At 41.8% G+C, this 23,849-nt stretch overlaps 1 protein-coding gene across 1 annotated transcript; it reads left to right on the top strand.

The window, feature by feature from the left end:
* The first annotated feature begins 1,363 nt into the window (after positions 1–1,363).
* On the top strand, positions 1,364–22,831 carry LOC307014605 (nuclear GTPase SLIP-GC-like). Its single transcript, XM_079642616.1, has 24 exons — positions 1,364–1,461; positions 2,019–2,100; positions 2,509–2,621; positions 2,796–2,843; positions 2,970–3,008; positions 3,216–3,249; positions 3,395–3,487; positions 11,987–12,077; positions 12,291–12,507; positions 16,903–17,118; positions 17,592–17,798; positions 17,883–18,058; positions 18,486–18,579; positions 18,666–18,753; positions 18,886–19,007; positions 19,658–19,831; positions 19,916–20,070; positions 20,189–20,309; positions 20,710–20,818; positions 20,912–21,045; positions 21,188–21,269; positions 21,384–21,462; positions 21,556–21,601; positions 21,714–22,831. Exons 2-23 carry the CDS (start codon positions 2,034–2,036, stop codon positions 21,560–21,562), a joined length of 2,466 nt encoding a protein of 821 aa, XP_079498742.1. The 5' UTR covers positions 1,364–1,461; positions 2,019–2,033; the 3' UTR covers positions 21,563–21,601; positions 21,714–22,831.
* The last annotated feature ends 1,018 nt before the right edge of the window (positions 22,832–23,849 follow it).

Raw genomic sequence — 23,849 nt, 5'->3', positions numbered from 1 at the left:
ACCAAAAAGTTTGGCCACCCCTGTTGTAGGACATTAACGATAAAACTGAATATTGTTGTTCTACTTTTAGACATCTCGAGATCGACTGGGGATCGACTGGTTGGGCACCCCATATAGAGATATACAGTTTGCTAGTTAGCTAACTTATTATATTCATCATGGCCATGTTCATGTCCATTCTCTGGGCTAAATAAGCATCATCACCTGTGTCATCTGTGGGCGTTGTTTTTCAAATTTTAAGCACATTCTGAGTTTCTTCATCTCTCTCCTTTCTCTTAAACATCTAAAGAGTCGTCGTTTGCATTTTTGCTTTAATTACCACGTAGCCTAATTTTCTAGCTGTCATTCAGTCACTCCATTCTTTTCTCCTCCCGCTATTCTGATCAAGTGGGAAAAAGCTAATATGTGACCCGCTCTATCGAAATCAGTCGGAAGTCGCAACGGCTCATTTCAAAATAAACGTGGATTTGCGTAAAAAAATTGTTTTTCGGGGTTCGGGTGTTTTGTTTAATAAACAAAGTCTTGGCTTTCAGAATATGAAACTTGTTTCGGCAAATTCAGATGATAAATACAACTTAGAAGCTTGTAACGGCATAATTACAAGCGAAGAACGGAGTAACTTGAGGTCACAGCAGGCATAACAGCAGCCGGTGTTTCTCGTTAGTGTTTTCCCCGGGACACAAACACAATACGCACCAATACGCACAAATACACACACACACACACACACACACACACACACACACACACACACACACACACACACACACACACACACACACACACACACACACACACACACACACACACACACACACACGCGACCAGACCAGTAATCCAAACCAAAATATCTGCCCTTCGTAGTATAAATTCCACGGGTGGAGCTATCAATTCTTCCCGGTCCTCCGGACCGCCTGGAAATCTCTTACCGGTACTAAGGACCGGGTAGGACCGGCACACTTTCAACACTGGTTGTAATGGAAAATATATTTAAAAAATATGTATTTTTCTGCAAGTGAACATTTCATCACTAACTTCATTTCTTTTCTACAAGCTACAAAACTTCAAATTGGTTCACAGTTACGTGGATATTTTATACAAGTGTAAATGTATGCACACAAACTCAGATTTATTTTCTGTAAGTACTCACATCATGTTTTACACGCTCTCGCATTTTGCACCATATCTACCTTCATAAAAGGACGACTTTAAAAGGGATGAGGATAATGGCAGGGGTTTACATTTCAGACACAAATGCAATTCAAATTGCATTTAAAGAGCAATAATAAATAAATAAGACGTGATTAATGTAGTGTGGGAGGAGTAACGTTGTGTGCCTCTTACAGGAAACAAGAGACTTAAATTTCGTTTTCCTGTTTGTGTTAGGCGGTTATTGAGATAATGAGAGAGAGACTCCGTTAACCGGACTTTGGCTGCATACCGTCACCCGTCACGCTACGGGTAAGCTTTGGAACGATTCATAGTATTTTGTAAATTAATTGTATTGTAATATGATGTATTTTAATTGTAATGTGTTAGGGCTTCTTGTGTGGTTGCTCAGTTGCTACCTTGGTCTCGGGCTCTTGAAAAACACATTGATCTCAACGGGACTTCCTGGTATAATAAAGCTACAAATGAAATAAAGAAAGATGATCGAGTGACTCTTATTGCCCGTTCGAAAATCTAAAGGACGATGCTGTGAAAAACAAAACAACATCGATTTGAATGCGTGCCTTGTCGCTGTAAACCAGTATGTTGATACGTCTCGAGTCATTGACTGTGATGGGTGTTGCATAACTTTATATTATACACTCTGGTTTAAGCGGATCTTGTGCTAAAACATTTTTTTTTTTTTCATTTATGTTCTGACATATATTTCCAACATGCTTCATATCAACACTTTCATTAGGCAGCCATTATGCCTTGTTATATAACCCGTTTTTATTTTCTTTTTATTGATCATAACTATCGCAAAATGTATTTTGGTTGACTTTAAACAGTTTGTGTTTACTTTCCAGTTGCTATTCTTAATCATGGATGATTTTGTTCACAACAAATTAACTCAATGGGATCTCAGCGAATTGATACAAACATTTAAAGGTAAAGTATTACTTTGCTTTTTGTTGGGCAAAAATATATACAACATATTATACAAATATTATGCATTGAATCTCCATGATATTATACCATTATCTGTATTGTCGTATAAATTGATCATCAAAATCATTTTCTTTATTTATTTTTTTGTTGATTATTGTTTTGAACATTTTGAGATCTTGCACATTTTAGTTAATCGAAACATAATTACATTCAAAGTAATGATTTTCTGTAGCATCGTGTGGTTTATAGGCAGATTATCAACAAAAGCCATTATAAATTCAGCTCAGAAATCCAGGCAATGCGCTCGGAGGCTGTCATTCTTATTAGAACAATTATTATTTGTCACTCTCCACCCCCCCCCCCCCCCCCCCCCCCCCCCCATTAATTATTTTTGTTTTTTTATTACAGAGCAACACATTGACAAGGGCGCTCTTTATGAACTGGATGATCAAACAATTGCTGAGTTTATCCCCATTGTTGGAACCAGACTAAAATTCAAGAAAAGACTCAAGTTGTTATTGGTAATGTATACACTGTTACACAAATACTCTGATAGTCTCATTGATCTCACTTTATGTGGATACACTATTAAAAGCTTTAATGATGCCTAAAGACAAAGGATTCAAATATATCATTGACATAGCCTTTACGAAACATTTCATTACTTAATTGAGAGTATTTTCTTTTCTAACTAGGAGGAACAAAACACAACAGATCCGGAAACATCTGAATCTTCTGTTCAAGTTAGTTGAATGCAGTTTAATTCACTTATGTATCAGCTTAGACATTTATTACAATCATACATATTATATTGTCAATGTCTGTTCAACCTTTTACATGGCCATTAAGAGTATCACTTTTATTTGCAGTGTAAATGGGAGTTTGATGAGGAAGCTGTTTTTGCTCAGGTAATGATTACTTTAATAAATTGACCATGCTTGTAATCATGGAACTTGACTCAATCCTTCATGCATCGATATTTGAAGACATGTTTAATTTGTTAATAGTGCTGTTCAATCAGTAAATAGTTGATAGTCAATTTCAAGATTCAATTTCGCAAAGAGTTTTGAATTGGAAATGCAATGGTTCATTCAAATGTTCATGTTCATACTCAGGTTTGTCCGTCGACCAACAAAACAAATGATAAAGGTGAGATATACACTTTCTTATGGATTATATGCAGTTTTATTGATATTTTTAAAACAATAATGAACCTGCTTTATCTAAACAATGTTGAGACACATTTTTATATTTTTTCCAATAAAAACGTTATTTACAAAAAATAAAAAACTAGGAAAGAGGAGTTTGGATCTTCAGGGTGAGTCCAGCCAAGGGCAATCACCAGCCAGAAAACGACCACGTGAGGATATACAAGGATCATACACAGGTATTTATATTACTTTCCAAAATATTAGAAACTAGGGTTAATACGTATAATGTGTTTAATCTTCAGCAAATGAACTTCAATATAATATGTAGCAACGCATCTTATTAAGTTATATTGACCTTAAACTGGAAGATACTTGCCATAGTATGTATGATGAAAATTATACTTTCAGGTATTCTTGATTGCTTCATTGGGAATATGTTTGAAAAATATCACTCGTCACCGGCTTGAGCTTTAATATCAGGATACATGTATTTATTATCCTTGCAAGAATGGAAGTAGTCATCACATAAATATGGTACAACTAGTTCCTCAAACAGTGTCCTTCACATGCTTCTATACAAGAGAGGGTGTATCACAGTCACAAGATATATAGATACCGGTTCAAAGCAGTATTCTATGCTTAGTTGAGATTAGCTAAGGCCCACGTAAGCAATACACATGACAGTCTAATGCCTATCTCCCTAGGGGCTGAATCATCATGTTAATTGTAGGAACATAGCTATCGTATGTTCAACAGTGTCTCATGAGCTTCGTATATGTAATCACATCCGGTTACGTACACTCACAGTTACAGTTGGGCATTTATTATCATGTACTACTCTGATATTGAAAGAGTACATTCAGTATTTTCCCAACATAATACATCTTTATGGATATACTGTACTTGTAGGAGCCATGAAACATGTTTGTTTTAATATAACATATTTGTTTGAGCACAGTTGATTGGTTGGCTTGGGTCACATGGATATGGGCGGTATTGCGGCAGTAATCTTAAACAAAGTTCCGCGAGGGACTAAACAAGAGAAAACACTGTGGACGCGCACAAACTCAGTCTTTCCAACACAGTATGCGTTTGACCTTTTATTTGCAAAGCAAAAATGCAATATTCCATATCCATATCCATATGCATGCGTGCATGCGTGCGGTCAACAAAAATTGTCCTCTAGCTCACCCCCCCATTTATTACCAAGTGCGCAGTTAAAAGCAACCGGATATAAGCACAAACGTCACCACACAAATCCAATGACACGCCCACCAACTATAGTGACTCAAAAAACATGTATCGTAACAAACACAGAAATGGCTTCATATATGGCTCCTACATTCCGGCCCCTAATTATATCAACATAATAATTACACAACTGAGAAATTATGTAGGACACAATCAAGGAAAAAACTTTTAAGGATAAAAACGTCCTTTGTTAAAGTGTCCTTTTCTTCTTTAGGCAAAAAATAAAAAATATAATTTGTTAGCCTATGAAGGAGTGATCTTTACTATCACGTCGGAAAAAACGACAATGTCAAGGTCTATGAAGTTCAATAACCCACTAATTTCCTCACGGCTCTTCTGCTTCCTGTAGAAGGCAGATCTTTGTGATAGGCCTGTCCAGATGGCTAGTTTTTGTCTTCACTCGCACCTGACGTACAAGTCCTCTTCTGTCTGAAATGGTTTGTACAATCCTTCCTGTAAGCCATGAATTGCGAGGTGCTGAGTCATCGACTATGAGCACAATATCTCCTGGTATGCAGTTGCGCTTGCCAGTTGCCATCGTTTCCAAAACAAGTCTGAGATGTACTGAACTTGTTTCCATCTTTGACGAGCATATATGTCCTCTTTATGAAACAGTCCAGGTGGAAAAGATGGCTTGGTTTTTAGCAGCAACAGATGGTTAGGGGTTAGTGCTTCCAAGTCATTGGGATCTGTGGATGCTCTCGTTATGGGACTGCTGTTGATGATGGATTCAGCTTCACAAAGAACCGTGTGAAGACACTCTTCATCAAGGTTCTGTGCCTTCAGGCTGGAATTCAGAACCTTCCTCACAGATCTAATCAACCTTTCCCATACTCCTCCATGATGGGATCCAGTAGGGGGATTGAAAGTCCACTTTATTCCTTTCTAAATGAGGGTGTTGTTGATTTTAGCAATATTCAACCTTTTTATTGCCTCTCTCAATTCACGCTCAGCTCCGACGAAGTTGGTTCCATTATCTGAGCGTAATTCCAATACTTGTCCACGTCTTGCGATGAAGCGTCGAAGAGCATTAACAAAGGAATCTGTATCCAAAGATGAAGCTACTTCAATGTGGACGGCTCTTACTGCTAAGCATGTGAAGAGAACACCATACTTTTTAACTGTACTCCTTCCTCGCTTGACCTCAAAAGGTCCAAAATAGTCAACTCCAACACGAGTGAATGGAGGTTCATCTGGAGAGACTCTGTCTCGAGGTAAATCTGCCATCTGCTGCATTCCTGGAGCTCCATTTAGTCGCCGACAAACAATACATTTTGACAGGGTTTTCCTTATAGCCACACTAGCAACAGGAATCCAGTATATTTGTCGCAGGCTAGATAGCATGTGGTTACGACCACCGTGTCCCACATCTTGGTGTACTTGCCGTAGAATGATGTCAGAAATGTGAAGGTCTTTTGCCAATATAGCAGGATGTTTAGATTCTTCAGGCATTGCTGCTCTACTGAGACGTCCTCCCACTCTCAGAACACCATCTTCAAGTACTGGGTGGAGCTTGTAGATGAGACTAGTCCTTTTCACACCTTCTCCCTTTTGCAAGCCTTTGATTTCATCAGGAAACCTTTTTCTTTGGCAAAAGCAGATAATTTATTTCTCAGCGTTTCGGAGGTCCTCAATAGAAAGAAAACCAGAGACCACCTGAGCCTTGATAGTCTGCATTTCCTTTTTTATCTCTCGGTCTTGTTGTTCCTTATTCAAGCCAGACTGAGCAAGAGTCAGACTCAATTGCTTCCTCTTCCGACTAAGGCACAGCAGCAGGTTTTTCAACCTAAGGATCCAACCAACCGTCTTCTTCAGGTGGATACAAGAAGAGAAGTGATTGATCAATCGGGTTACAGCAACCATCTCTTTTTCAACCTGCACAGCGTTCACATTCAGACTTATCTTGACCTCAGGGTCTTCTGGTGCCATTTCAGAGCCATCAGGGTTCACAGGCCACTGTTCTTCAGGTCCAGTGAGAAACTGAGGTCCAGACACCCATGTGTCATCTTTCAGGAGCGTTTCCACTTTGACTCCCCTGGTTGCCCAGTCGGCAGGATTGCTTGCGGTGGGAACATATCTCCACTGAGATGGATTTGATACGCTGCGTATTTTTGAAACCCTGTTTGCGACAAAGGTTCGAACCTTAAGGTCTCATTACTGATGTACTTCAGTACGGAAGTACGATCAGTCCAAAAGATGGAGTCTTTAAGTTGCATTTGCAGCTCCTTCCTACACATCTTGTCCATATGACTTGCAACCACGGCAGCCGTCAATTCCATTCGAGGAATGGTTATTGGTTTCAATGGGGCCACTCTAGCTTTTCCCATAATGAAGACACAGTGCACTTGTCCTTTGATGTTATGTAATAACAGGTAAGTCACTGTTCCATAGCCGTCTTCGCTTGCATCAGCGAAGTGGTGTAGCTGAGCAGAGGTCACTTCCCCAAAATCCACCGGTTTTAGGCATCTGTCAACTTTAAACTCTTCGAGATTGCAGAGCTCCTTCAGCCAACTTTTCCACTCTTGTGCAGCTGAGGCAGGTATAAATATCATCCCAACCAAGTTCTCTTCTGCACAAGTCTTGAAGAATCATCTTGGCTGATGGGACCACAGGTGCCAATATTCCTAATGGGTCAAATATTGAGCTAACCATGGAAAAGATCCCTCTTCTGGTTATGGCATTGTCCTTGATCATGATCTTGAACTTAAAGACATCTGACTCAACACACCACTGTACGCCCAATGCTCTTTCCACAGGGAGTGTGTCATTATCCAAGTCCAGATCCTTAACTTCTTTTGCTCTCTCCATTGAAGGTATAGCAGCAAGCACGATACGTCTGTTGCTAATCCACTTTGTGAGATGAAAGCCCCCTTGAGCACAAAGGTCATGATAGAGTGCCACTGCCTCCTCCTCTGAGACCACAGATGTTAAACAATCATCAACGTAGAAATTGTGCAGGACGGTATTGATTACTTTGGGGCTGAACTGCTCCTGATGGTCCTCTGCACACTTTCTAAGGGCAAAACTAGCACAACTTGGCGACGATGTAGCTCCAAACAGGTGTGCAACCATTCTGTGCTCTTCTAAGTTCTGATGATGATCTCCATTTGGCCACCAGAGAAACCTCAGCAGATCTGAATCCTCAGCTGGTACTCGAACCTGATGAAACATGGCTTTAATGCCTGCCATTAGTACAACAGGTTCCTTTCTGAATTTTGTCATGACTCCAACCAGTGTGCTGGTAAGATCTGGTCCCTGTAGGAGCTGCGCATTCAGCGATGTTCCCTGGAATGTAGCTGCAGTCAAATACGACCCTGATCTTTTTCTTCTTTGGGTGGTATACACCATGGTGTGGTATATACCACACCCTGTCGTGACTGCGTTCCAGATCCACAACTGGCACTTTCTCTGCATAGCCCTTCGAAAGGATGTCATTCATGAAAGCTGTGTAATCAGCATGAAATGAAACATCTTTATCAAACCTTCTCTTGAGGCTCAGTGTACGTTGTTCTGATACTCTCCTGTTGTTTGGCATACTAACATCCCTTTTCCTTAAAGGTAAGCCAATACAGTAATGGCCATCCATCAACTTAGCAGACTTTGTGACGTACTCCATAAAGTGACAGTCCTCTCTTGACGGTCCCATCTGCTCATCCTGACTGCATTCAGGGAAATCAGCCTTTAGCTGCTGCTTCCACAGATCTTCAAGGCTTGCAACAGATATCCTATTGACAGTGACATCTGGCTGTCCACAAGTCATTTCACTACTCCTGTCTCCTCTGAGAGGTCCATTGACAGTCCAACCCAGCCTAGTTTTGACTGCATATGGGCCCCCGTCTACACTCCGAATAACTTCCCATGGCTCCAGTGCCTCAGGAACATTAGTCCCAATCAACAGGTCCACATCTGAATCAATCTCAGTAATCATTACATGTTTCAGGTGAGGCCATCTCTGAAGGTCTTTCTGCCGAGGAATGTTGCCTCGATGAACTGGCATAGTTTTCTGGGTGTAGGTGTCAGGCAGCTCACAATAATGACTGCTGTCTAATCCAGCCACATGCAGGTCAGAAACAATGTGACTTCCAACTATTTTCTCCTGACCATTGTCCGAAGGAGAATGTCTGTTCTTCTTCCCCTGAGATTCAGTTTGTTCATCAGCCGCTCCGTGCAGAATGATGCTGAGCTCCCAGGATCCAGGAAGGCATATGTTATTAATGTTTCATGTCCCTTCTTAGACTTTACTTGAATAGGCACTATGGAGAGAGTACAATCTGGCTCACCGGCCCCTGTAAGACCACTGGACTGAACGGAGATCAGAGCACTGCTTATAGCTTTTCCTTTAGCTTGCGTTGTGTCAGTTTCTTTCTCTTTCTGATAGATACGAAGTATGCTTGGGTGCTTCAGACTGCATACTTTGCACGAGAGGCGTTTCCTACAGTCTTTACTCATGTGCCCAATACACAAGCATCCAAAACACGCACCATGTTCCCATAAGAAAGCGATTTTCTCACTATGAGCCTTTCTTTCCAGTTGAAAACACAGATCCAGTATATGTCCACCTCCACAAAACAGGCAAACACTTGTACCTAGTGAGCCTCTCTCCTTCATTCTTATTTCAGGTTCCACTTTCTTTTCCGCTTTCATAATAGTAGTAGCAAAGCTGCTTCCCCTCATCCTTGAACGAGGTTCAAACTTAGCTTTCCTCACATCTTTGTTGGCTGCTGGTGGAGTATCCTGTATATCTCCAAACAGTGGATCGCTCACAATATCCACCTGTCTTTCAACGAAGTTAACAATATCCATGAATGTAGCTCTATGGCCCTGCCTTTTCTGTAAGTCATAGGCCAGAGTTCTCCATTTGTCCCTATATTTGTAGGGTAACTTTTTTATGATGGCTAGCATATTGCTAGGCATGTTCAACTCACACATGTATTCAAACTCTTCCGTGACGTTGCAGCATCTTCTCAGAAAGAGACCGTAAGCTTGCAGAGCTCGCACATCTTCTACTCTTATTGGCTGCCATGAAAGAGCCTTTTCCATGTAAGCTCAAACAATTTTCTGTGCATTACCAAAATGCTCCTGTAGCAAAGCCTTTGCTTTGGCATATCCTCTGTCATGGGCCATATGCTGACAGCTTCTGACAAGCTCCAAAGGCTGCCCCCTGGTGTACTGTTTGAGAAAATACAGGCAGTCTTTAGGGTTGTGAGTCTTCTCCTCAATGCTGTGCTCAACAGCTCTTATGAATGCTTGATATTGAAATGGAGAGCCATCAAAAATCTGAATTTCTCTTTTAGGCAGAAAAGAAAGAGACTGTTGCTGAACCAACATGGATGTTATTTCATTTTGTCTTTCCAAAACATTAATTAAAGGATTCTGAGCACTGCTGCTTGGTGCCAGTGCTGCTGGGTGATTGCTTTGGTGCTGTAACTGTGGATGTGATTGTGTTGAACTTTGATGTATATTGGCCTCTGAGCTTCTTGTGGCTTGATGTTGCAGAAGTCCATATTCTACTTCATGTTCTCTGTGCGAAAACTGTAAGTCAGACTGGCCACCTGTAGGCCTGTTTGTGTCAGGCACAAACGTTTTTGCTCCAGCACTGAGTGTGGCTTCCTTTCATCCCCTTTCCAAATAAGAATGCATGCCATCGGGACTCACAGATGTATTACTTGCAGCACGAGACCTTCCAGAGCGTCTTAGCACATTCATTTTAGCCCTTGATGCGGCTATTTCAACTTCCATTTCCAGTTGCTCCCTCTGTTTCCTGAGCTGTTCCTTATTTTTCCTGAGCTCTTCCTCTTGTTCATCCAATGCATGGTTGTCTTTTAATAACATTTGTCGTGCCATGAGAGCGGCCATGTCAGCCTCAGCTTTGATGCATGATGATGTAGTTGAAACACTGGACCTGGTTCCAGCAGAGCTCTGCTTGCAAGACCCAATGCTTCCTATGTTTGAAACACTGTCGCTTGGTTTTATTTCCTCTTGTGCTTCAGAAGTTTCAACATTTTTCCCAGATTGTTTTGAAACATGAGACATACTTTGTTGGTGTTCATCAGATATCTCAATTGAGGAAACATGTGCAATGGTGCTGCTCGGTTGTCTCCCAGTTTCAGAAAGCCATTGCTTGACATCGTCGATAAATCCATTGTTGTATTTCATTGTCTTGGCAAACCATACATTTTGATTTTCCTGTTCGTCTGCAGGAAGAAGAGGAATTACAGACTTGTGTAACAGAGTGGTTTCTTTAACCAGTTGAATTAAATGTTCAAGTTGAGTTTGTATTTGTGAGGCATTGTCATCCCTTTGCATGAGATCCTTCATTGTTTTAATCACACTTTTCATTTTGTGAACCGTTGATTGACGTTCCTTTTGAAGCATTTCCATTTTATTTGCCAAAGCCTTGGCAGTGAGTATCGACTCTCTCTTTTATTCATCCATTTTTGCCACATTGACATCTGAATTTGATCCACTTATTGACATATCCTTTTAATTTTTTAATGAATGAACAACAAATACTCCAATCCACACAACCTCTAGCGGCACAAACCAACACACGCAAGCAACAACTCAGTCCCCAATGGACACGCAGCAGTAACTTATTCACACTGTGTTCTAACAAACATTTACACAGCATGAATGAAGAAGTTACATACCGCTCGCTCCTGCTGCTGTGTGGATCTTCCGTCAGTCTTTATCCTCCCGGCAGCACGCTGAAGTTTCCTTAAGCCGCTCTCCAATACAGCGGCGAACACGGCGTTTCAATGTTTCCTTTTAACTGTGGTACAAGTCTTTTTTGTTGACTTATTATTGCGGCAGTAATCTTAAACAAAGTGCCGCGAGGGACTAAACAAGAGAAAAAACACTGGACGTGCACAAACTCAGTCTTTTTCCAACACAGTATGCGTTTGACCTTTTTATTTGCAAAGCAAAAATGCAATATTCCATATCCATATGCATGCGTGCGGTCAACAAAAATTGTCCTTCTCTAGCTCACCCCCCCATCTATTACCAAGTGCGCAGGTAAAAGCAAACGGATATAAGCACAAACGTCACCACACAAATCCAATGACAAGCCCACCACCTATAGTGACTCAAAAAACATGTATCGTAACAAACAAAGAAATGGCTTCATATGTGGCTCCTACAGGCGGCACTCATTATAATCCCGTTCACCTGCGTGAGGTGTGTGTGGAAGAGAGGGTGACACAGGGCCGTTGTACTTTTTGTTGACCGCAAGTTGAAATTATTGCTCTGATTAATATAACGATGTACATGTCCAAGGAGAATAAGTTAATCATCCCAGTTTTCATTAAACCACATTATTTTGCAACAGAGTTTTTGATCTCAGCAAGTACTTTTTTGTAGCGTGTCACACAATATCAACCAGGCCCGGCCTCAGCCTCTCAGCGACTTTGTTTGTTTCCTGCTGTCACTATAATACTGGCTAATGGTTTCTGCTGAATAGTTATTTACTTTTACTCTTACAGAAGCAGTCATTCTGTCTGATGTGAAAAACATAATGAGATGCGTCCATCAGAAACTACCTAACCAAGATGACAAGCTCAACAAGTTCCTGAAGTAAGTATTGGTGTTTTTGAGCAGAAACCATAGTAAATCTGTCAAAATTATACAACACTGAGGACACTGTTGTGATTTTATCTCAGAAAAAGAGTCTGAAGTAGTCTGTTTGTACATGCAGATGGATTTCTTCTTGATTTTGACCCACTCTTTTAGTGTTTGTTACATTTATTAATTTGATCAATAACACATATTCAAACTCTTGCACAACAGAAATAACATCACACATTTGGAGACAGACAAGAGAGAGGTGATCGGCGTCTTTGGTAGAACGGGGGCTGGAAAGAGCTCTCTGATAAATGCCGTCATTGGAGTGAAGAATCTCTTGCCCTCTGGAAGCATCAGTGCATGTACCTCAGTGATGATTAAAGTGGAGGCTAACATGCGTAACCCAAAGTATGAGGCAGAAATCGAGTTCATTAAAAAAGAGGTAAACTAAGCTAAATATGTTTGTTAACTTACAGCTATTTCAACTTTTTTGATGAAGCTGCATATTAAAGGAGACATGTCATGGCCATTTCCATCCATCCATCTTCTCCCGCTTATCCGTGGTCGGGTCGCGGGGGTAGCAGTTCAAGCAGAGAGCCCCAAACTTTCTTTTCCCTGGCCACATCAACTAGCTCTGACTGGGGGATCCCAAGGCGCTCCCAGGCCAGCGAAGATATATAATCCCTCCACCTGGTCCTAGGTCTACCCCTTGGTCTCCTCCCAGCTGGACGTGCCTGGAACATCTCATCTCAGGGAGGCACCCAGGTGGCATCCTAACTAGGTGCCTGAACCACCTCAACTGGCTCCTTTCGACGCGAAGGAGGAGCGGTTCAACTCTGAGTCCCTCCCGGGTGACTGAACTTCTCACCTTATCCGTAAGGGAGACACCAGCCACCCTGTGGAGAAAACCCATCTCGGCCGCTTGTATCTGCGATCTCGTTCTTTTGGTCATGACCCATCCTTCATGACCATAGGTCAGGGTAGGAACTAAAATGGCGCGGTAGACAGAGTTTTTCCTTCTGCCTCAGCTCCCTTTTCATCACAACGGTGCGGTAAAGCGACTGCAGTACCGCTCCCGCTGCTCCGATTCTCCGGCCCATCTCAAGCTCCATTGTTCCCTCACTCGAGAACAAGACCCAGAGATACTTGAACTCCTTCACTTGGGGTAAGGACTCTTTCTCTACTTGAAGTGGAGAGTCCATAGGTTTTCTGCTGAGAACCATGGCCTCAGATTTGGAGGTGCTGATCCTCATCCCAGCCGCTTCACACTCGGTTGCGAACCGATCCAGTGAGTGCTGAAGGTCGCAGACCGATGAAGCCATTAGAACTACATCATCTGTAAAAAGCAGTGGTGCAATCCTTAGTCCACCGAACTGCAGACCCCCTCCCCCATAACTACGCCTCGAAATCCGATCCATGTATATTACAAACAGGATTGGTGACAAAGCGCAGCCCTGGCGGAGGCCAACCCTCACCTGAAATGGGTCCGACTTACCGCCGAGGACCCGGACACAGCTCTCGCTTTGGTAGTACAGAGATTGGATGGCCCTGAGTAGAGAACCCCTCACCCCATACTCCCGCAGCACCTCCCACAGTGACTCCCTGGGAACCCGGTCATACGCCTTCTCCAAGTCTACAAAACACATGTAGACTGGATGAGCGTACTCCCAGGCCCCCTCCAGGATCCTTGCGAGAGTAAAAAGGTGATCCGTCGTTCCACGACCAGGACGGAATCCGCATTGTTCCTCCTCAATCTGAGGTTCAACAATCAGCCTGACCCTCCTTTCGAGTACCTTAGAGTAAACTTTCCCGGGAAGGCTGAGTAGTGTGATGCCTCTGTAATTGGCACACACCCTCTGATCCCCCTTTTTGAAAAGGGGAACCACCACTCCGCTCTGCCACTCCTTCGGTACCGTTTCCGACTTCCACGCAACATCGATGAGACGTGTCAACCATGACAGTCCCTCAACACCCAGAGCCTTCAGCATTTCTGGGCGGATCTCATCCACCCCGGGGGCTTTGCCACTGTGAAGTTGTTTGACGACCTCAGTGACCTTCCCCCGGGAGATTGGTGTTGATCCCCCGTCATACTCCAGCTCTGCCTCTAACATAGAGGGCGGAGTTGTCGGGTTCAGGAGTTCCTCAAAGTGTTCCTTCCAACACCCTAACACTCCATCAGTTGAGGTCAACAACGTCCCATCCTTACTGTACACAGCTTGGATGGTTCCCTGCTTCTCCCTCCTGAGGTGTCGGACAGTTTTCCAGAATAACTTTGGTGCCGCCCAAAAGTCCTTTTCCATGTCTTCTCCGAACTTCTCCCACACCCGCTGCTTTGCCTTGGCCACGGCTGAGGCTGCTGCCCTTCGGGCCCGTTGGTACCTTGCAACTGCCTCGGGAGTCCCCCGGGATAACAAATCCCTGAAGGCCTCCTTCTTCAGTCAGACGACTTCCCTGACCACCGGTGTCCACCAGGAGGTTCGAGGGTTACCGCCCCTTGAGGCACCTAAGACCTTGAGACCACAGCTCCCCGCCGCGGCTTCGGCAATAGAGGCTTTGAACACCGACCACTCTGGTTCAATGTCCCCAACCTCCACAGGAATGCCCGAAAAGCTCCACCGGAGGTGTGAGTTAAGGCCTCCTGACCTCCAGACGTTCCCAGTTCACCCAAACTACATGTTTGGGCTTACCAGGTCTATCCAGAGGCTTCCCCCGCCACTCGAACCCAACTCACCACCAGATGGTGATCAGTTGACAACTCCGCCCCTCTCTTTACCCGAGTGTCCAAAACATACGGCCTCAGGTCCGATGATACGATAAGAAAATCGATCATGGACCTTCTGCATAGGGTGCTCTGGTACCACGTACACTTATGAGCATCCTTATGTTCGAACATGGTGTTTGTTATGGCCAATCCATGACTAGCACAGAAGTCCAGTAACAAACCACCACTCCGGTTCAGATCAGGGGGGCCATTCCTCCCAATCACGCCCCTCCAAGTGTCTCTATCATTGCCCACATGTGTGTTGAAGTCTCCCAGCAAGATTAAAGAGTCCCCTTCAGGAGCCCCATACAGGACTCTTTCCAGGGTCTCCAAGAAGGCTGTATACTCTGAACTGCTGTTGGGTTCATAAGCACACACAACAGTCAGAGTTTTCCCCCCCATAACCCGCAGGCGTAGGGAGGCGACCCTCTCGTCCACTGTGGTAAACTCCAACAACGAAGCAGCACCCAACCGGGGACTTGTGAGTATCCCCACACCCGCCCGGCGCCTTACACCTTGAGTAACTCCGGAGAAGAATAGAGTCCAACCCCTATCCAGAAGTAAAGTTCCAGAGCCGACGCTGTGCGTAGAGGTGAGCCCAACCAGATCCAACTGGTAACGCTCCACCTCCCGCACAAGCTCCGGCTCCTTCCCCCCCAGAGAGGTGACGTTCCACGTCCCCAAAGCCAGCTTCTGTCGCCCGGGTCTGGTCCGTCGAGACCCTCTGCTTTCACTGCCACCCTTCTGGCAGCGCACCCGACCCCATCGCTGTTTCCCGTAGGTGGTGGGCCCGCGGGACGGAGAAGCGGAGGGGTTGCCCACGTTGCCTTTTCGGGCTGTGCCCGGCCGGGCTCCGTGGCAAGTTCGGCCACCAGACGCTCGCCGACGAGTCCTCCTTCTGGGCCTGGCTCCAGAAGGGGACCCCGGGCTTCCTCCGGGCCGGGTATCCTCACTTCGTGTGTTGTCTTTCATGAGGTCTTTTGAACCAATCTTAGTCTGGCCCCTTGACTGAGACCAATTTGGCATGGGAGACCCTACCAGGAACACAAGGTTCCAGACAACACAGCCCCCAGGTTCATCAGGGCACACAAACCTCTCTACCACGGTAAGGTGCTGGTTCTTCAGAGAGGGGGCCATTTCCACTGACCATAATTCCATTGTTGAGGTCTACTAGAATAGATTTATATTGTGCAATTTTCCAAACTCACATTGGTTTCTCATCCAGCATCTCTGTAAACTATGTGTATTCACTGAATTTCACTCTCTGCCTTTAATGGCTCGTTGTAGCTCCAATAGCTCCAGCCCCCACCTGTGAGCACAGTGTGCTCTGATTAGTCGGGATGTTGTGAATCGCGCTGAGCTCCGTGGAGGTGTGGTTTCCTTGTTTAGCGATACACAGCCAAACACAGCCAAACTCATCCTGAGCACACCCAAACTCACAGTCGAATTAAAAATAATAAGTGTGGCTTGAAATTGAGTAAGAAAAAGGTTTATCGGTTGATAAATGCTGTGAGAATGGGTCTGCAGAGAGAATTTCACCGCGATCCAAACTGTCTGTTATCAGCCTGTAGCCAGGGAGGAGAAATCTCTCTCTCTGTGTGTGTGTGTGTGTGTGTGTGTGTGTGTGTGTGTGTGTGTGTGTGTGTGTGTGTGTGTGTGTGTGTGTGTGTGTGTGTGTGTGTGTGTGTGTGTGTGTGTGTGTGTGTGTGTGTGTGTGGATTGGTCAATTTGGACCAATCAGCGGGGGCTTAACGTAACGGCTCCGCGGACGTAACCTAGCGGCTCCACCGATTGGTCCATTTCGTTCCGGGTACGGGTTGATATCATGCCGTACCCGGAAGAATCAAATGGACAATGACGTATCTCCAAAGAGGCGTTTTGGGGAGGTATTTTCTGTGTTAGAGTTTTACTCGCTACAGGGTGTACTTTGAGGGTTTGTGACTCTGCACACCGTTTACATGCATAAAAACCTTCATAACACACAAGGAGATGGGTAATAACCGGAAAAGCATGACATGGGACCTTTAATATACTGACTACACAATCTGCCATAAAATAAAACATTTTTTTTTTTAGGAGTGGAAAGAGGAGTTGTGGACCTTGTTTAATTTCCTTGGTGATAACGATGATCAGGAAAAAGACGAAGATGATCAAGACTGTGTTGAAAAGCTATCAGTGCTGTATGGAGAAGAATGGAAAAACAAATCCCCTGAAAACCTCATGGATAAAAGATATTTCAGAGAAATTCCTGAATTTCTCCTTTCCAAGAGTAAGATTTTGACAAGTGATACAGTAAGTAAGACTTATCATTTAATAAAACAAACTCTTGGTTGGTGTAGTTTGGTGTAGTTTCACGATAGAACACCCAATGCGAATGTAAATTTGGTATGTACATGTTCTGTAAACCATATCTACTTTATGCATCATAGGAAAAAAAATGTCTACCAGTAACTAACTTGCTTGCAAGAACCTCCTAGATATTTCTAAGGCACTATCAGCTTTGCATTTTAAATCCTGTTAAAAATGTTAAACCTAATTGTTCCCCATTACTAAAATATAAACTTACAGTTTGCTACTTTTTGATTTAATTCAGATTTTGATGTTTTCAGTGATAGGGTTTCAAATTGACTCTTTTAAAAAAAAAAAAAAAGTTATCAGGTAATAATTATTTAACACAATCTTTTAAATCTTTTAACTAAAAGTTAAAGTTTATTCATGTGAAATAAATGGCCTTGCATTGCCTCTTGTTTTATTATTTATTTTAGGCTAAAGAATTATCTGCAAAATGTGTCAAATACACACGAAGTGAGTCAAAAGAGGAAGATGCTAAAGATGTGAAGAGGTTGTATTGGCCACTGGTGAAGTGTGTGACCTTCAGGGTGCCGAACAATGATTTTCTCCAGCACGTCACACTTGTGGATCTTCCTGGAAACGGGGACCGTAACAAGAGCAGAGACAGGATTTGGAAAAAGGTGATTAATCCACATGCAATGCTGATTACTGTGGAAGGTTACACTGACAATGTAACCATTATTATTTACTGTGTTCCCCTCCAGGTTGTTGGAAGTTGTTCTACTGTGTGGATTGTGGCTGAGATAAATCGAGCCGCTTCAGAAAAAGAATCCTGGGAGATCCTGAAAGAATCCTGCAGCCTCATGGGAAATGGTGGCAAGTGTCGGCAGATTCATTTTATCTGCACCAAGTCTGATAGTCTTGGAGGTTCAGATGATCAGTAAGTGGTTTAAGATGTCAAAAGTACTCAGTTAAATGTACCATCCAATTTAGACACTGACGCTTGAGACGGAGATGGCCAAGAGGAGAAACCATGGAAACATTGATTACGTTAACAGGCACATTAGTATCCTGGTTTTGATCGTATTCAGGGATATAATGTTCACTTGAAACATGATCAACCAGGTTATTCATGATCATAACAGTATCCATGTTTCTAAAATGTCTGCATGTGTGTCTTGATTCCTCAACATCTCAGCCATTTATTTCTGTCCTAATGTTGTTGCTTCACAAACACTTTGTGATGCTAGATTAAGCTCCTCCATGTGATCACTGGTAATTGAAAGCAAGATCGAGATCCGTAGTGATATGGTATCCTGGAATTTATATTCAGTTTATGTAATTCTCTAAATGCATTTTTCATATAGATCAGCAGCTGGTGTTCGTGCTCAGATACTAGAACAAAACAAACAAGCCAAGAAAAAAGTGAGGGCAGAATTCAGCAAACTAAAAGAGGTTAAGGTGAGTTATATTGAATGAAAATCAAACACAAATATTGTCCCAAACTACAAATCTGCTTTTACATCTAAACTTTTTTTTTTTTTTAGAAACAATTCAGTGAGGAAGATTTCAAGGTTTTCACAGTGAGCTCCAAAGAGTTCTTGAGAAAGAAACATCTAGACCCAGATGAAACAGGTGATTCAAGTCTCCATAAGTGAGCCCGGATGGAGAAATGGTTTTATCTCCTCCATCGAATGTGTAGAGATACTAATTGAGGTTAACATCTAAATTCAAGAATGTAATGTAAGTATGTTAACATTTTTACAGAAATTCCCAGACTGCAGGAATTCCTGCAAGATCTCAATGAATGGCACTCTGAGACATTAAACTATGTGTCTGGAGCTCGCGGGATTCTCTCTCTGATGCAGGGAGCCAGCAGCAGAGAAGGGGTAAGATCGAGTAACAACATCTTTCATTGTCTTTATTATTGACAGAAAATAATAACATTCATAGAAAATAAGTAAGCTGCATACACTAAAATTGTGTGTAAAAGTTGTTAAAGGTCCCATGACATGGCCATTTCTTCTGATCATAATTCCATTGTTGAGGTCAACTAGAATAGATTTACATTGTTCAATGTTCCAAACTCACATTGGTTTCTCATACAGCATCTCTGTATAGTATGTGTATTCACTCTCTGTCCTAAATGCCTTGTTGGAGCTCCTGCCCCCCCCCCCCTCCCTATGAGCCCACTGTGCTCTGATTAGTCAGCTCGCCCACTATGTTCTGATTTGTCCATCACCGTTACAGCGGAACATCAGTGTTTATGTGTCACAATGGCTTTTGTTAGCAACCAGAAAATGACACCAGTAAGGACATACAGATGAGAATGCTGCGTGGGGTCTGGGTGCCGTGTTGGAGGGACGTTGCGGGCCAACAAAGTATTGGATTTGCTGAGTTAGTGTTGCTTCAGAGAGGATGCATTGCTACAGTTTTTAACGGGTGTTGTACTACTTGTTGTAAGGGCATGAGAAAAAAGTCCCATAATGAATTATAGTTGAAATGCTTTAAATAATAAATGTGTTGTGTATGGTTTCAGGCTAACATAAAGACGGCTGTGTCCATAGAACTTGAAGAAAAGCTGAGTCATGAACTTGATAAAGTCAGGGAACCCATGGAAGAGACCCTAATGACTTTTGAAAGATGCCTCAGTGAGGGGGTTGAAAAATCAAAAAGTTTGTGTGAAGAAGTCTTAAAGTCAGTGCTTTATCCTGTAAGTATTTAAGTTATAATTAAATCAAAACAAATGCTTGCTCTTAATATGAATATGTCTCTTACAAAATGTGTTTTTTTTCAGACAAAGAAAGGTAGTGCATTTCACAGGATATTGAAGTGTCTAGTTGAGAATGGTGGCATTTGTAAAAGAAAAAAAGAGAAATCAACAAATATCAATATGAAGTTATCTTCATGTTTGACCGACAGCATTGACGAGGAATTTAAGAAGACCTTCCCGTAAGAAATGACTTCATAAATACATAAAACGCCGTATTGGACAAATTGTGATGTACAGTACATTATTGAAATACAAACTTGTTAGATTCAAGCATTTCCTCTTTTTAATCTGTTTTAGAAATGAAGGAAATAGTGGACCATTCAACGGGGTCATCGATACGTTTTCACTTGACACAGAGAAGCTGATGAATAAGGAGTGCGAAAATGTCAAACTGCAGCTGACATTTCTCAAGACAGAGGTAAAGGATCCTATTCATTAGACGTTTTCAGATATGTTTGTAAAGCCAGGGAGACTGTAGTGGAAGGGTGAGCAATATTATTAAATACAATACATTTGGATCTGTCAACATATTCATATACATTGTACTGGAATAACTCAATGCAAACTGGAGATGGCTTTGAAAAATGTACTGCAGCTGTAAAGCGGACCCTGCCCCAATTCATGAACTCAAGATTACCATAGAATATTCTGATATTGGGCAAAGTGCACCCCCAGCTGGTGAACACGTGCTATCAGTTTAAATAATTACTGCTTTTCCAGGTAAAATCTAGAAAAAATAATAAAGTGAAAGATGAGCCTTGTTTGTAACTTATTGATTTAAAAATATGTTGATATCAGCTTCACATTCTCTCTCTAAGGAAGAAAAAATTAAAACAAAACTCAACAAACTCATCCGTGAGCGAAAGAAAACGATCTACAGCAGCCTGACAACAACAATCGAGGAGACCATGAAACCATGCTATGACAGTAAGACAGAAGATCATTACAGACATAGAAATACACTTCTACACAATTCTATGTTGCAACATTTTTATGTCAACATGTTTCTGTTTTATGTAGGAGCAAAAGACATTACAGGAGAAGGCACGCTGAGAAACATGAGGGAAACTATTGAAATGCACGTGCATGGTTCAAAGAAGGTCATGTTTGCTCAGGCTAAAGACGCCATGATGAAACAGCTGAGAGACTTGATGGTTTGTCACATTTTATATTTCGTCTTACAGAAATAATTATTCACTTAAACATGTTGGGAAATTCAACTAGGAACACTGCAACACAAACATACATGTCCAAAAATGTCAGTGTTAAGTGATAATTATTTCAATGCTGATTTAGTTGGAGATCCTGGAGAAACTGGAGAACACGATGCAGGAATCAATCGAGCTGTCACTGAAAACAGATGGTGTCTCCATCCCAGGTAAAGGAAACAAAACAAAATCACAAAAAATACTGTACATTTGATCGTAATTAAAAAGGCGATACATTTCCATTAGTGTATTAAATGAATCCACTTGTGTTTTTCTTTTTTTAGATGTAAGTGTGGAGCTTGAGATGGTAAATAAACACTACAATGAACTGACCGAATGCCCAGATGATGATGCAATTCTTTGGTAAAACTCAACTTAAACATAATATAAAATATACATATTGTCTGGATTACGACTTGTTTTCTGAAAATACTAACAGTGTTTTTATTACATTAGTGATTAACCGGGTCAAGTGACTACAGTGCGTCCATCATGTGCACAGGTAGGTGTTAGTGAACCTGATTATCCAAACTGGTGATAAGATGTTAACAAGTGTTTGTTATTAATATTCAATTTCACAAAATCGCTCTTTGTCTCTCTGGTTTACGTTTCAGGGTTGATCAGTGGAGAGTAACAGCAGACGCCAGTTAACCTACCGAGGATAAAAGACATAAGGCATCTGGATTGGCTCTCAACAATTGTTTTTAAGTTCTTATCTCTGTTGACTTTGAGTGTTTTTTATTTTGAGCATAAAGCGGTTCCCTAATTCAAGTCATTTAAAAATCCTATTCAAGAAAGCAGTTTGATGATAACCTTATGTTGTAGTCTATCAAGTAATATCTCCATGTAAATAGCGACACCCAAATCGAGCCCACTCCTGCTTTCGTTGTTCATCAGCATTTTAGTTGTCTGCCAGAAACAGTAGCGGATATTGATATGGGCGACATGGGCGGCTGCCCAGGGCGCCATACTGACGGGGGCGGCACAAGCGCAATGACATTTTTTGTTTTGATACAGTGTATTGTTGTTGGTGTTGTGGGTCGAAGGGCGCGCGGCCACGCGGCCACCCTTATCACAGCAGGCATCTGGGAGGGAAGTTCTCATATTCAAAGAAGGGCCGGGGTGATTTCAGGTCACCTCAATATGGGTGAGAGAGAGGGGGGCGGCGGATAAACTACCTCTATCAAATAAACACTTTGGATGTTTATAAAGTAGTACTGCAATTAGTAAAATGAATGCGATGGGAGGTGCACTGCCCAGGGCACCCAATCAGCTAGATCCGCCACTGGCCAGAAGCATTCATAAATGTAGTTTTTAATCCAGTTTTCAGTACACTTTTGCTAAACACTTTAAATCTTGATATTTTTTTATCCAACAGGCTTTTACCTTAGCTCAGACAACAGGAATTCTTGGCAGATGTATGTCCGATTCTAGTTTTAGGCTGACATTTCAATGAATTAATTAAATCCTCAACATTGATCAAAGCACTACTGTAGGGTGATTTGGATGTAGACTAGGCTTCTTAAAGAATGATTTTGACCTGTTTTCTCTTATTTTAAAGCACAAAACTCACTGCAAATTAATGGTATTTGGTGTTTTTCATATGAGAAATAGAGAGATATAGATGATGGCTTATCTGGTTTCTTGTTACTTTTTTTTCTATACAAACACCTATTCTTAATGCATACATGTATTTGATTTGGTATACACTCCAATAAACCAATACAAATAGCTTGTATTGTTCATGTTCTTGTTGAAGGATTTATCTGTTCTTGGTTTTTGATAACATCAGTTTCTATTGTTAGATAATCAAATGATTTTCCAAACTTGTTATTGACTATTTTTAAACTAGAGTGAAATTATGTGAAATGTGTGCTCTTTCTGCCAAACAGCTTCAGTACTAGGGTGCAGTTATTTTTTTTGTTGGATAATAATAATAATAATAATAATAATGCTTTTCAATATCACCAACAGGCTACCTACTGATTGGTCCCAAAGTTTATCACCATTTCTATTAGTTATTTTTGTTTATTTCTATTTTCTGAAGCAACAAAGCAGCCGTTAAAACTTTGTTTTTAGTGAAAGCTAAATCTTCAACAAAACATCCCTTAACTGGCCTCTCTATCAAGTGGCTATTCCTGACAATTAGTGTTGTCAGCAGTTATATATTCTCCTGACTAACATCAATCCGCCTTGGTGTCCTTCGTCATTCGTTTTCTCCTTTTCCCCTGCCAAGTGCTGTACCAGAAGCAAAAGCACAGCTCTTCCATGGAAGCTGCAGTTATAGTAACTTTTCAGATTGTCAGGAAACCTGTTTGTCAATATTGTGTATCTACAACCCAAACGTATGTTATGTTATTTATAGTGTTGATATTCTAAATACATTTCTTTTCAAATTATGTCTTCAAAAAAAACCTCAAAATGTATTGATTAAAATATACATCCTCACCAAAACATTATGTGTTGTTCGTGCCATCTGGTAAGTGTGTTATGTTCAAAATTAGATAAATGTGTGATTTTTGCAATATTTAAATTCCGCTTCGGTTGTCACCTTAAAAAGGGCATATTTAAAAACAATATAGTAAGAGTGAGACGCCAATTTTGTTTGCCTTTTTTCTTTTGTTTCAGATGTAGTAGCTCATGTTAGAGACTTGTCATTTAGCTTACTTCTGTTTTCTTTTAGGGACATTTTGTTTAGCCAACTTCTGTTTATTGATGTTGGGCATCGCTGATCTCCAAAGCAGTGGCGG

Source organism: Notothenia rossii (genome assembly GCF_949606895.1).
Source record: "Notothenia rossii genome assembly, chromosome: 8".
NCBI classification, from domain to species: domain Eukaryota; kingdom Metazoa; phylum Chordata; class Actinopteri; order Perciformes; family Nototheniidae; genus Notothenia; species Notothenia rossii.
Note: the sequence above shows the minus strand (reverse complement) of the source record. Positions and strands in the feature narration are given on the sequence as shown.

Bases quoted from the DNA above. Each gene is read 5' to 3' on its own strand.
- LOC307014605 (XM_079642616.1), top strand. From the start codon at position 2,034: ATGGATGATTTTGTTCACAACAAATTAACTCAATGGGATCTCAGCGAA. The intron at 12,078-12,290 runs GTAAGTATTGGT...CTTGCACAACAG, and splicing joins AAGCTCAACAAGTTCCTGAA to AAATAACATCACACATTTGG. The intron at 20,819-20,911 runs GTAAGACAGAAG...TGTTTTATGTAG, and splicing joins CATGAAACCATGCTATGACA to GAGCAAAAGACATTACAGGA.